This window comes from Podarcis cretensis (genome assembly GCF_951804945.1).
Source record: "Podarcis cretensis genome assembly, chromosome: 6".
In the NCBI taxonomy this organism is placed as follows: Eukaryota; Metazoa; Chordata; class Lepidosauria; order Squamata; family Lacertidae; genus Podarcis; species Podarcis cretensis.
In genome coordinates this window covers 62,696,474-62,708,767 of record NC_137175.1, presented here as the reverse complement: position 1 = coordinate 62,708,767, position 12,294 = coordinate 62,696,474, and the positions used below count along the sequence as shown (strand labels likewise).

General features: G+C 40.1%; 1 protein-coding gene across 6 annotated transcripts in view; it reads left to right on the top strand.

Moving 5' to 3' along the window:
- Positions 1 to 12,294, top strand: part of KANK4 (KN motif and ankyrin repeat domains 4) — a 62,324-nt gene that overhangs the window by 46,632 nt on the left and 3,398 nt on the right. For all 6 annotated transcript variants that reach the window (XM_079982096.1, XM_079982098.1, XM_079982094.1 and 3 more), the window contains 5 exons: positions 2,160 to 2,384; positions 3,730 to 3,817; positions 5,049 to 5,268; positions 8,496 to 8,638; positions 9,598 to 9,798. In XM_079982096.1, coding sequence (XP_079838222.1) covers positions 2,160 to 2,384; positions 3,730 to 3,817; positions 5,049 to 5,268; positions 8,496 to 8,638; positions 9,598 to 9,798 — 877 coding nt within the window. The remainder of the gene's footprint in view (positions 1 to 2,159; positions 2,385 to 3,729; positions 3,818 to 5,048; positions 5,269 to 8,495; positions 8,639 to 9,597; positions 9,799 to 12,294) is intronic.

The following is a 12,294-nucleotide window of genomic DNA, read 5'->3' as shown; positions in this document are numbered from 1 at the left end:
ACCACTGTGTCTAGGCAACCCCACAGCTCTTGGCTTCTGGTGCAAAAGGCAAGTTGGTTTTAAGAAAGATTTGTCAACTTCACCCACCTTCCCTGTAAACCAGATCCTCTGCCATCTGCCTAGCGCATCTCTCCTTACCAGTTCCAAATCCAAGTGGACTGGCTGTTTGCTATGTAGTAGTTGCTTGTAAACTCTCAGAGACATGACAGAAACCATGTAGGAAGCTGGACATTTGTAGATTAATGCTGCAATTGCTTGAAACTTCCTTGAAAGGTGGAATATTGGAATCAAAGGTACGGTAGCTTGTGGCCATGTGTTTAAATACATTAATTTATTTGCAAAAACCTCTATGCTACCTTTTTTTTTTAAGTGAACAGCTGAATATCAATGATACGACATTCATAAAATGCAAAATATATCACAAATCATTAAAACAGATTATTAGCATGTCTACATGTTGCTATCAGTCCACGTGCACATGGACATCTGTACTTGCCCAAACTTCACTACAAACATTACAATACTTGTTTGGTGTCTGGGCCCTGTATATTTCATAGTCTATCCTCCCCATCTCAGGTCAAAATCTTGAGAGTGAGGACTAACACCTTTTCTTCCCTAAGCATCTGATGAAGTAGTAGTTTTAAAGGGACAACCCTTAGAAGTGATTTAGCAAACAGTCACCATTGGCTTCTAAGTGCTTTGATATATAAATGGCTACTTTATCATTTTACTTTGAAAATGCACTAATGCTAGTATAATGTTTTAAGTTCTAGATAGGAGAAAATGTACTGTATTTGAATAAAATGAGAACGCAATGTAATTCAACATTAAGGGGATGGCCCCCAATCTATAGTATTAACAGAATGCCTAGCTGAACCTTAGGAAACCGAGTGGCTTGTTTTTTTGACATAATAGCCATGCAACAATCTCCAACACAACCTTTGGTCACTTATAACAGTCTCACCAGCCAGATACAGATAGAGATGAATGAATCTTTAATTTTGATTTCTTTCAGTTTCTCATTTTTCCAGCCTTAAGGGACAGTTCTCCACATTTCTGCATGAGTGTGCAATTAAAAACAATAGTAAACCAGCATTTTATTGTGTATTTCTCCCAATATACACATTTTGGTATACAATTTCCCCTGATATAAGGCATTTTTGGTGTGCTATTTTCAGTAATATAAATATTTTCATGTGCTTTCCCAAATATATGCATTTTTGTACACATATAGGTGGAGAACTGAATAGCAAAATTCAAAGAAGCACAAATTGGGTGGATAGCTGCATTTTGATTTATGTACTGCATTGTTTATAGAGGTGAAAATGACATATTTTTGCATTAAAATGTGAACAACACTACATATATCCCTCATCCCTAGGTACAGTGGCTATCTGCTTCCAGTTCTGTCCAGGAGCTGTTGTGGCTGCTTTAACTGTTATTTCACAGCTGCTGGGCGATGTGGAAGCAGGACTTCAAATGTGTTGGTGCTTAGCAGAGAGTGAAAAGGTTGGGGAGCTCTCAGTAGAGCTCAAGTTTGTGGATCATTCCCTGAATTAGGGACAATGCTTTCCAAAACAATGTAAAGTAGAATTCAGATATATGCTCCTAATTGTAATGGAAGCATTAAACATGTATGTCATAGCTGGAGACATAAATCAGAAAGCTAAGAGTTGTTAAGACACCAATATTGCTTTGGTATTGGTTCTAAATATTAGTCTTGCAGTGAGAAAGATGTCAATGACATGTGCATAGTTGTCATCTAGAATTGTTTGCCAGGTTCTTCCCTTGGCATCAGTGCCTATAATCCCCATTCCGGAAATTATGCAATGTCACCTCACCTCAATCTCACATTTATGGCACAGAGCCATAAAAGTATTATTATGAATGAGCCACGTCATGGTAGTTAGAAAGCAAGCAATAATACTGTTATTGAAACCACTACTCCTACAAGAGGCCAATTCCTTTTGAATTAGCAAAAACTTGCATGCTTCTGAGATTACTTATGTCCCAGCGAATAAAAATAAAAATCCATGCCTTACACAGCCTGGGATTTCAAATTTAAGAGGGTTTTGGGCCTATGGCCCACCAATTTTGCTTATAGCTCTCTGGTTCTCGGACAGAAGGAACGCTGAATAATGCCTGCTGTCCTCACCCAGTTACGAAACCACATCCAGTGAAGATTCAAGTTCTGAAGAAAGCTCCTCAGAAGGGAATTCAGATAGTGAGACTGAGAGAAGGTGTGGCAATGATGAGCATAGATGGGGTGAAGATGGCAATGAAAGTGAACAAAGAGCTTCTGGAACTGCCCATTACGCAAGGAAAGAAGACCCTGAAGAGCAAGAGGGAACCACACGACCAAGCACACAGCACAAGGCAGACAGGTAATGGTTCTTGTTCTTTATTTAGAGCATTTGTACCCCATTTTTTAGCTTTAAAAGCAAAGCTCCCAGAGTGGCTTACATGGAATCAATTAACAGCCCCTGCCTGCAAGCTTAAAATCTAAATAAATAAAAAAATCACACACATACCCAAAAACAGGGAGGGAAGAGGAAAAATCAAACTCAGGCCCCAATTCCTAAACAGTTGCTTTTGTAATAACCAGCTGGCACAGTTTAGGGGTAAGAGGTGCTTGATGCAGCTGGTGTTTCAGCAAAGCTGTTGGAACATTATGTGAACATGTACAATTCCTGCAGACAATCGGTAGTAGTTTCTGTTCCATTCTGCTTTCAGCAGGTCTAATAATATATTTGAGAGAAACATTAATAAAATCCAAGTTATTATGAGCTATAAGGCATTTGAATTAACACTGAAGACAAGGTATTATTATGATTATTCATTTATGAATCATTTTCTGCTTGTTTTTCAAAGTGATTTACAAACATAAGAAAAAAAAGCCCAGCTAAAAATAAATTTTAAAACCGAAACAACCACTACAAAGAATAGGTTTAAAAGCAACACAAGGTGTACACCTAAGAGAGCTGCAAGAGCTTGTTGGCACAAAAATGCCATCAATTGTTTCCAGAAAGTACAAATAATGGATCCCTGATGTATGTCAACAGGGACACAGTTGAACACAACGGGCAGGCATACGGGAGGCCCTGCTCTGAGTGTTTCTGGTAGTTTGGAGACTTGAAAGTGAAACACTAATGCAAAACACAGTGACCTCGGGTTAAGTACTTAATTCGTTCCGGAGGTCCGTACTTAACCTGAAACAGTTCTTAACCTGAAGCACCACTTTAGATAATGGGGCCGCCTGCTGCCGTCGCGCCGCCAGAGCATGATTTCTGTTCTCATCCTGAAGCAAAGTTCTTAACCTGAAGCACTATTTCTGGGTTAGCGGAGTCTGTAACCTGAAGCGTATGTAACCTGAAGTGTATGTAACCCGAGGTACCACTGTATAAGAAACAGGGTAGTTTCTCAAGTAACCTGTATTTATTACATTTATATCCCATCTTTCCTTCAAGGAACTCTCCCCCTCCTCATTTTATTCTCACAACACCCCCTGTGCTTTATGTCCTGCATTGAACCTTTCAATTATATAGTTGCATATATAAAAAAAGAGTTATTGAATAGTAGTAGGGGGCAGAGGAGCAGTTTTGCTATAAGGTCCTTCCCCCATTAGTATTCATTTATTTTTCCTAATCTTATTCTTAAAAAAGAGAAGAAGCTGTGTTTTTGCACATTTTTTTTTTACAGTGAATCCACAAAGATGTTTTTCGTTTTCAGATTTAAACCCTCCACAGATTTTCTGAAAGGATGCCAGATCTTGAGCAAACACCTGCCAGAAATAAGAACCACAAAGGACAAATTACTGGTACTCATATTTTTCATGTTGTATTTTGAGCACCTCTCTGTTTCAGCTTAACTTAAGAACCTTCTCAGTGATTATTTTTGGTTTATGGTCGACTCAGAGAATAAAGTTGGAAGGGTCATCTGGTCCATTCCCCTGCAATGCAGGAATCTTTTGCCTAATGTGGGGCTGGGACCCACAACCCTGAGATTAAGAGTCTCATGCTCTACTGACTGAGCTGTCCCTGGCATACTAGTGCCAGCTTTTCATTGATGTGTTATGGTTAACTTCCAATTCCCTATTTTCAAAATCTAAATTAATGAAATGCTAGTTTTGATAAATGGTGTAGGGAAGTAAAAGACACATTTCCCCAAATAAAGTTTGTTTTATATGGTTTATTCATTTGCAGCAATCAACCATAATAAAACCTTTTCACATCTTAAACCCATTGCATTTATCATCACAAAGCAGATGTCAGGATAGAACTTGGGGGCGGGGAGGTTACATCTGTGGGCATCTGAGGAGACTGAGACCTGTGGGCTTCTAGATATTAGTCCTCTCTGTACTACATGGTTGGCTCCCATTCATTCGGAGTGTACAGCATTGTGTATTAATACTCTTTGCTAGATTGTATCCAGTGTTACTAACTGGATTGTATTCAACATTAGCTGTTCTCAGAGTAAGCCCATTTATATTAATGAATATGACTAGCTTCAGTTCATGAATTTCAATGGGTCTACACATAGCTGGCCACAACACTGCATCTCTCAAAACTCAAATCAGTCCAGTAGCTACTGAAAAGATGTTGTGCTGGTCTGCTACCATAGCAGGATTTCATAACAAGGCAAGTTTAAATATGCGTAGATTTATTTATTATGTCTCAGTTATAGATTGCTTTTTGCAGCCCACCCAAGCAGAGGAACAGCACATTAAACTATAATAGAAGTAAGATTCAACAAGGCTGGGGAGCATGCAGCCATCCAGATGTTGTTGAACTCTCCCATCAGCTCTAGCAGAGGTGCTCTGGCAAGAGCTATCATCTCATCTTTGCATTTCACAGTGCTGCTCCATGGAGGAAGTTTGTACATAGAGCAGTACGTTACTATATGGACTGGAATCTGAGAACTTTCTTGGTCCCCAGAGGTGAATGGGAGACACTAATGGTTTGGCTGTGAGTTTCAAGCACAAAAACGTTGTTAAAGAGTTTGGAATACCCTCATTGTTGGACTAAATCAGCTGTCGGTCTCTTTTTTAGAGGCACGTTTTAAGCACCATCTGCCAGGAGTGGTTCCGAATCTCAAGCAGGAAATCCACCAGCCCTGAAATTGTGGCAGCTTACCTCCAAGAGGTTGAGGCAATTCATCCACAGTTAGAGAATATAATTGTGAACTTGGCTGACGGGAACGGCAACACAGCACTTCATTACAGTGTTTCTCATTCCAACTTTCGGATTGTGAAGCTTCTTTTAGAGACAGGTAAGAATCCTTTAATTGCTTTTTCGGAGCTGAAAATTATGTCCATTTGTTCTGCTTTCAACACTCTCCCTGAAACTGCTTTTTCAATCTCAGTTCTTAGGGCCCAACTGGGTACTTGTTTTCTTTCCCCTTAATTGCGGTAATCTTCTCTCTGGCTTTCCTACATTATGCTTTGATCTTGTTCACACTCTGTAGCAAAGAGGGAGCTGGCATTGTGTCTTGATTTACTGCTCTCTGCTTATTTTCCTTTGGTGTATAAAAATATTTATATATCATTATTCCTTTTAAAATATCATAATGATTGACAACAATCATATATAAAACCATGTAAAAATGTAAAATCAGAATTTGGTGATTACAGAATGATAGCTTCTTAATGGCCGGCATAAGCTTGGCAGCATTCTTGAAGGACTCTTCTGTATGAAGGCCTGTTCAACCCAAATTGGGTTGAAAGATAAAGAGCATTAGAGGAAGGGATAACAGGGGCCTTGAAATTGCCCATCAACAGTTAGCCCCTAGAGAGCACACTGAGCAGGCACACAGGTCACACTATGCTGAGATGCACTGTATTTCCATTTATGCAGTTAGATCTAAATTATGTATGCGGTGGGTATATTTACTTATATAAAGGGCCAATCAGCCCTCAAATATAGATATGGCTGACTTCTATTTATTTATTTAGGATACTTACAAATGCAACCTTCCTCAAAAAGAACTCGGGGTGATGTCTAGGCAAATATCTAGGCAAAATGCATCCAAACATAGCTAAAAACGTGTACAAACTAAAAACAAGAACACCTACTATAGCAAGTAATTCAAACACAGATACGTGCATTGTTGCTAAGGAAGTAATCTTCTATTCATCAGATTGCAAAAGAGTTATAAAAGTGTTTTCAGTTGACACCTGAAATCCAAAAATTGTGGTAGAAAATTACAGACCTCTAAGGCGCGCGAGCATACCAGAGTTAGGCCTCCAACACACGCTCTTCTACACATCCCCTCACCCCAAATTTGGGGGGAAACTGTGAAATATTCTATGCTGTAACATTCACAGTAGGCATGACTGTACTTCATAATCGAGGATTGCTACTTATAAACTGAAATGTGAAGTTAGAGTTCAGCAATAAAAACTGCATTTTAAACGGTTGGCCTGTCAGGTCAGATGTGAAAGAGTAAAATGTCCTACAAGATTTTTATCCAGTAAACATGCATGTATTTTCCAGCAAGAAGAAAGAAGCTCTTTGATTTCCTGGTTGGCATGACAACCTGTAAAATGTTAGAAGAATGGCATATTATCATATGTGTCTATAAATCAATTGTTGCACTAAGACTTCCAAGCCACCCCAGAATATTAAAACAAGGTTGTTTTGTTCTCTTGGTAGATGCCCCCGGGCAATTATATTCAAAGCTACACACTGAGTTTTAAATACTAACTCATTTCAAGTCTATGAAAGAAGGAAAATAATAGCATGCCCTGGAGTTCTAGCAATGATGCAAACCTTAAGGAAAACCTTGGTACTGTCTGCTCTGCCTGGGCGCAACTCTCCAAACAGAGGTCTTTGCCAACCCTGCTGCTTGAGATCTTTTGTTTGGAGAAGACACTGAACCTGGGACTTTATACATGCGAAATATGTGCTGTACCACTGAACTTCTTTCTTCCAGTTTCTTTCCCATCCTTTAGTCACCTATTTCCTTTTGCATACCTACATCTTCCTTTGAAGTTAAGACAGCCAAGGTCTGATGCCAAGGTGTATGAGGAAAACTCTCACAATAAGCCAGACACAATAGCCTTATTCATGCTGGGCATCACCCACGGAACCAGGGGCGGGGAATGCTTTTAGCCCTGCCCTGAGGAATTCTTCCAGAAGCAACCATGCCTTGCCCTACGTGTGTGTAGGGCCTCTGCATGAACAGAGGACACCTGCTTGTTCTGGTGTCCTGATAATGCAGATCCCCACACAGGAGCAAGAGCTTGAATACTGTGGTTTCTCTTCAGACAAGTGTGGGTGATGCACATGGCTATTTGAGGAAGAGGAAGCAACATCTATGGCAGCGTGAAGGGCACAACCCCACTCCAAGTAATCGTGCTAATGCCCTCCACGTGAGCAATCTGTGGCTAGGGCTAATCAATGTGTATTTCCCTTTTTCTCCCAAGGTAGCCAGCTCCTGTTCCCATATGCCTTTCTAGCAAATCCAACACATAGTGTACATATTTAGTACAAGGCATATTGAATAAAGTATCATTCTCCATAACCAAGGTATTTTACGCCTATCCCCTTATAAACTGTCTTGGGTCATATACAGGCCACCAAATTTCTCTAGGGATGAGAGGAAAGTGTTGTTAGGACCAATTTGCATCTTCCGAGACTGGCGTAGGGATTTTTTCTGATGCAGTATCAGTAAAGTATTGGTGAAATTGCTTCATGAGGGGGCCCAATGACCTCGCCCGCCCCCCCGCCAGTGTTGTCAGTGAATGTAGAATGGACCTTGTTCTGGTGTGACAATGAGCTGAATTGAGCCCCTGATTTTGCCGTTTATCCCATTTGAGCTTTTGAGTCTTTTCCCTTAAACTGTCCAAACAAGTCAAAAGCTGAAGTGAGTGGAATGATCATTATTCCAGCATAACAAATTCTGCAAACGGGGTCATGCTTACAGAAGGCATGCATGGTCCTGACTATATTCTGAGAAGCTCTAGAAAATGCAAGGAGTGTGTTCCCTTCTGTCGCCATAACTTCTCCATGTTTTATTTCCAGAGTTTTTGCTCTAACAGGAAGCTTGCTTAGCTCTGGAAAATACATCCCTCTGAATTTAAAATTCAGTGTGTTAAAGCCTAAGGAATATGAATTAAAGTCTTGGTCTTCACAGTTATCTGTACAATCTGTTGCTGATTGTCTTTTTAAAAAACAGATTCGTGATAAATATTTATGTGTTTAAGGCTGCAATCCTGTACACATTTACATGGGAGTAAATACCAGTGAAAACAATGTGGCATACTTCTAAGTAGATACATATAAGATTGCACTGTAAGGCATGTTTTGGAGGACAGCTCTCATCAGCCCTAGCCAGCTAATTTCCATTCATTGTGGAGCTAATTGTAATCTTCACGCATTGGTGAAGGCTGATCTCTGAGATACAAGTAAATTAAATGAGAATATTGCTTCATGTGTCTTGTGCTTCTTTGACTCCTGGTAGATATAGATAGATGAAAAATGTTGCCTCTTGTTTAGGTGTCTGTGATGTGGACCATCAAAACAAAGCTGGGTATACAGCAGTAATGATCACACCACTTGCATCAGCAGAAACTGATGAAGAAATGGACGTGGTCACGAAGCTCTTGAAAGAAGGCAATGTTAATATACGGGCAAGTCAGGTATGCTGAAATGTGTCATTACATTTTGTCTTGAGTTACAGACACCAAAAGGCTTTTTTATATATAAAAAAGGGTGATCATGGGTATCTGGACTCATAAAACGTTAATTTAACGCTATTGTGCTGAAATGTCAGTCTTTGCTTACACGATCAAGATACCACAATATTTGTAATAGTACATAAGAACATAAGAAGAGCCTGCTGGATCAGACCAGTGGCTGATGCAGTCCAGCAGCCTCATCTCACAGTGGTTGAACATTTGCCTGTGGAAACCAGCAAGCAGGATTCGAGCACAACAGCACGTTCCCCTCCTGTGGGTTCCAGCATCTGATCAGAAGCATTGCTGCCTCCAATTGTGGAGGCGAGCATAGTCATCATGGCTAGTATGCATGTATTTGATTTACACACAGTCCTTCATCATAAGATCTCAGTAGCCATTGGTATCCCTGTCCTCCATGAATTCATCTAATCCTCTTTTCCATACCTCTGCTTACCCTCAAAATCTGCTTCAGAAGGGTTGGTGCTGTAAACAGGGTCTCCTGTATCAGACTTGGCTAAATTATTTTGCTCATATCTACAGACCAACTAAATTTTATCAGCTTATCTTACATTGCTGTCTTAGAGTGGCTACATATATTTATCAGCAGGGAGATTATGAGCTTTTTTTCTAATCTTTTTCCTTCCCATAATTCAACAAAATGGCAGCCACAACTCTGAAGCTTCATCGGAGATTGGGCAACACAAAAAAATAGCTTTGAGAGAATAAAGAAATGGGAGTACAACATTCACTAAAGAATTGGAGTGCACCATGTTTTCATGTCTTCCATATATCCTTCGCCATCTTGGACCATTTTCCTCCTTAAAGAACAGGCTACAAATGTTGGTGATTTTCTTCACTGAGAGAATAAGAAATAGTATACAAAGACTAATTTTCTCTCTCTTGCTTCTGATTTTTTCTAGGGAGGCCAGACTGCCTTAATTCTGGGGGTGAGCCATGATAGAGAAGATATGGTGAAAGCCTTGTTGTCATGTGGCGCTGATGTAAACCTTCAGGATGATGCTGGTTTGTCACCACTGATGGTTGCTTCTCAGTATGGTAACATCGAAATTGTGAAGCTTCTCTTGACCCATCCAAGTTGTGATGCTGCATTGATTGACAAGGTGAGAGAAATGAATGCTTGCCAAATTATAAGGACCCGCAATTTCAAAGCATGTTAAAACTAAGCTTGCTGTTAAATACTATCTCAAACGAGTTTTAACATAAAATTTGGGAACCAATAATGAGGTTTTTTTTCTGAAATTGCTAGCAATCTTATAGAAATTAAGGTTTCTTCTGACAGAGCTGCTCTTGACTTGACTTTTGGATCTGTACAAAGGTCCTTGTTAAACAGTGTAGTTCCTAAGCTACCTTCTACTCACTGTCACACAGCATTATGAGTTTTTTTAGCTGTAGTGTGCATGCACAGGCCAACTGTATGTGTTTCTATAAGAATACGGATCCCATGGTGCAGTACAACAGTGAGCAAAAAGTGCTTGAGAACAATGTATGTAGTGACTGTTGACTACAAAACTCATGATACAACAAGACTGATGTACAGGGACGCATGCTGCAGTCTGGGAAAACAAATTTTGAGGTAAAATCTACTGCTCCTTAAAAGGCAAATGAGATTCCTGTCTCATTTTCCTTATAAATTGAGCAAAGGTTAACAGGCTGCTGCCTCACACACAGGCAGAGGTTTACTGAGGGAGGATCTAGTTTTGAATGATACCATTTATTATGATTGGCTGAGATGTGCACTTGTCTACAGGTCAACCAATTAAGTTGCTATTGGGACTGGATCTCTTGGGATTTATAAGCTTGTGCCCACCTTTTCTCCTACCCTTGCCAATGGCATTCCAGTTTTTGCCCCTCACTCTTAAAACCTAACCTCATGAGCTGTTGCTAGCTGCTGCTTCCTTGCAGGGCTGTGAAAGAAAATGCCTCTGTCAATGATTGGCCTATTTTTAGCCAAGATACGTGTACAGTGGTACCTCGGGTTAAGAACTTAATTCGTTCTGGAGCTCCGTTCTTAACCTGAAACTGTTCTTAACCTGAGGTACCACCTTAGCTAATGGGGCCTTCTGTTGCCGCCAGAGCACAATTTCTGTTCTCATCCTGAAGCAAAGTTCTTAACCCGAGGTACTATTTCTGGGTTAGCGGAGTCTGTAACCTGAAGCGTCTGTAACCTCAGGTTAAGAACAGTTTCAGGTTAAGAACGGACCTCCAGAACGAATTAAGTTCTTAACCCGAGGTACCACTGTATTCTGTTTCCCACAACTCTTGAGCACAGAGCTGAGGATACAGCAAATTGTATCCAAACTGGATAGAGCAATTTTAGATCAATCTTAAGGCGAGTAGCAATATGCCATAAACATATTATTTTCAACCTAAGGGGTGTGAGGTGGGCTTAAAATGGCTCTAGGGGTTATTTGGATTCTTCAAGACTCAAGCGGGGAGTTTCAAATTATTCTCCTTTTACCCACTATTCAATAAATACTGAACATTGAGGTCTCAGTTTTGAGAAGAGTCAATTTGCATTAGTTTTCAGCTTGCCCTATGGATGATTTACACAGGCCAACTTGCGGTTATACAGCAAGTTGGTTTGGTTGACCTCCCTGACCCATTTGGTTTGTATGCCCTTTCAACAAAAGAAGTGGCCTGTTTAAGATTTATTTTGTGTGTACTGGTCTCCCTTCTACTTCCGCAACATGGCCACAGTTCTCCTGTTGTTACTGCTACTTAGCAGCCACTTCTTTAAATTAGTGTAGGCTTAAAAAAGAACACTTTGGTCATTTGAGGAAGTTTTTGATAAATACTAACAGCAACAGATAGGCTCTCTATTCCTGTATTTCTACAGGGCTTTCAGAACATCCATTGTCTCTGAAATTCTATGGCTTAGCAAGAATTTGAATCAAAGTCTAGGTCAATGTGAATAAGTCTGGCTTTCACTTCCTTCTGTATTATAGGGAGTGGCTGCCCTGCCATGTTAATAAAATCCAACTGGGAATTTAGGCTTTTTAATGTTTAGATCAGGGGTGGGGAACCTATGTCCCTGCAGATGTTGACTGCAGTTTCCATCGACCTGAGGAAGCATGCCCAGTTGGCCATAGGTTCTTCACCCGACCAATAGTTTCTTAGGGAAGTGTCAGTCAAAACCAACCAAGCTGATCTCTAGGTAATTTATCCTGAGTTGATCTAATGTGGCATGAATTCAAATCATATGAAAAGTACCCCAGGTAGACTAAATCTGCAGCAGTTTATCTCTTTCCATTGTTTAGTTTACATCACAGGAAGAAAGGTTTACTTATGCTGGCAGAAACTAGAGAAAATGCTATAATTAATTGGATCCAGATGTGTCCCATCAAGCTTTGCCTCACAGTGAAACGGCCTGGTATTTAAGCAGAATTTCCAAGCCAAACAACTCTTGAGGCAGGGCTGTGACTTACAATAAGCTTTTAACTGCATGTACACAGATGCAACTGGAGACCATCAACATTGTGTTGATTCCACATAAAATTTAGTGCTAATTTGCTATTATAAAGGACCTGCTCTGTTAATGAGCAATTCACTCTGCTGTACTGTTAGAAGACCTGGGGGTTTTCGTATTTGGTTTTTGT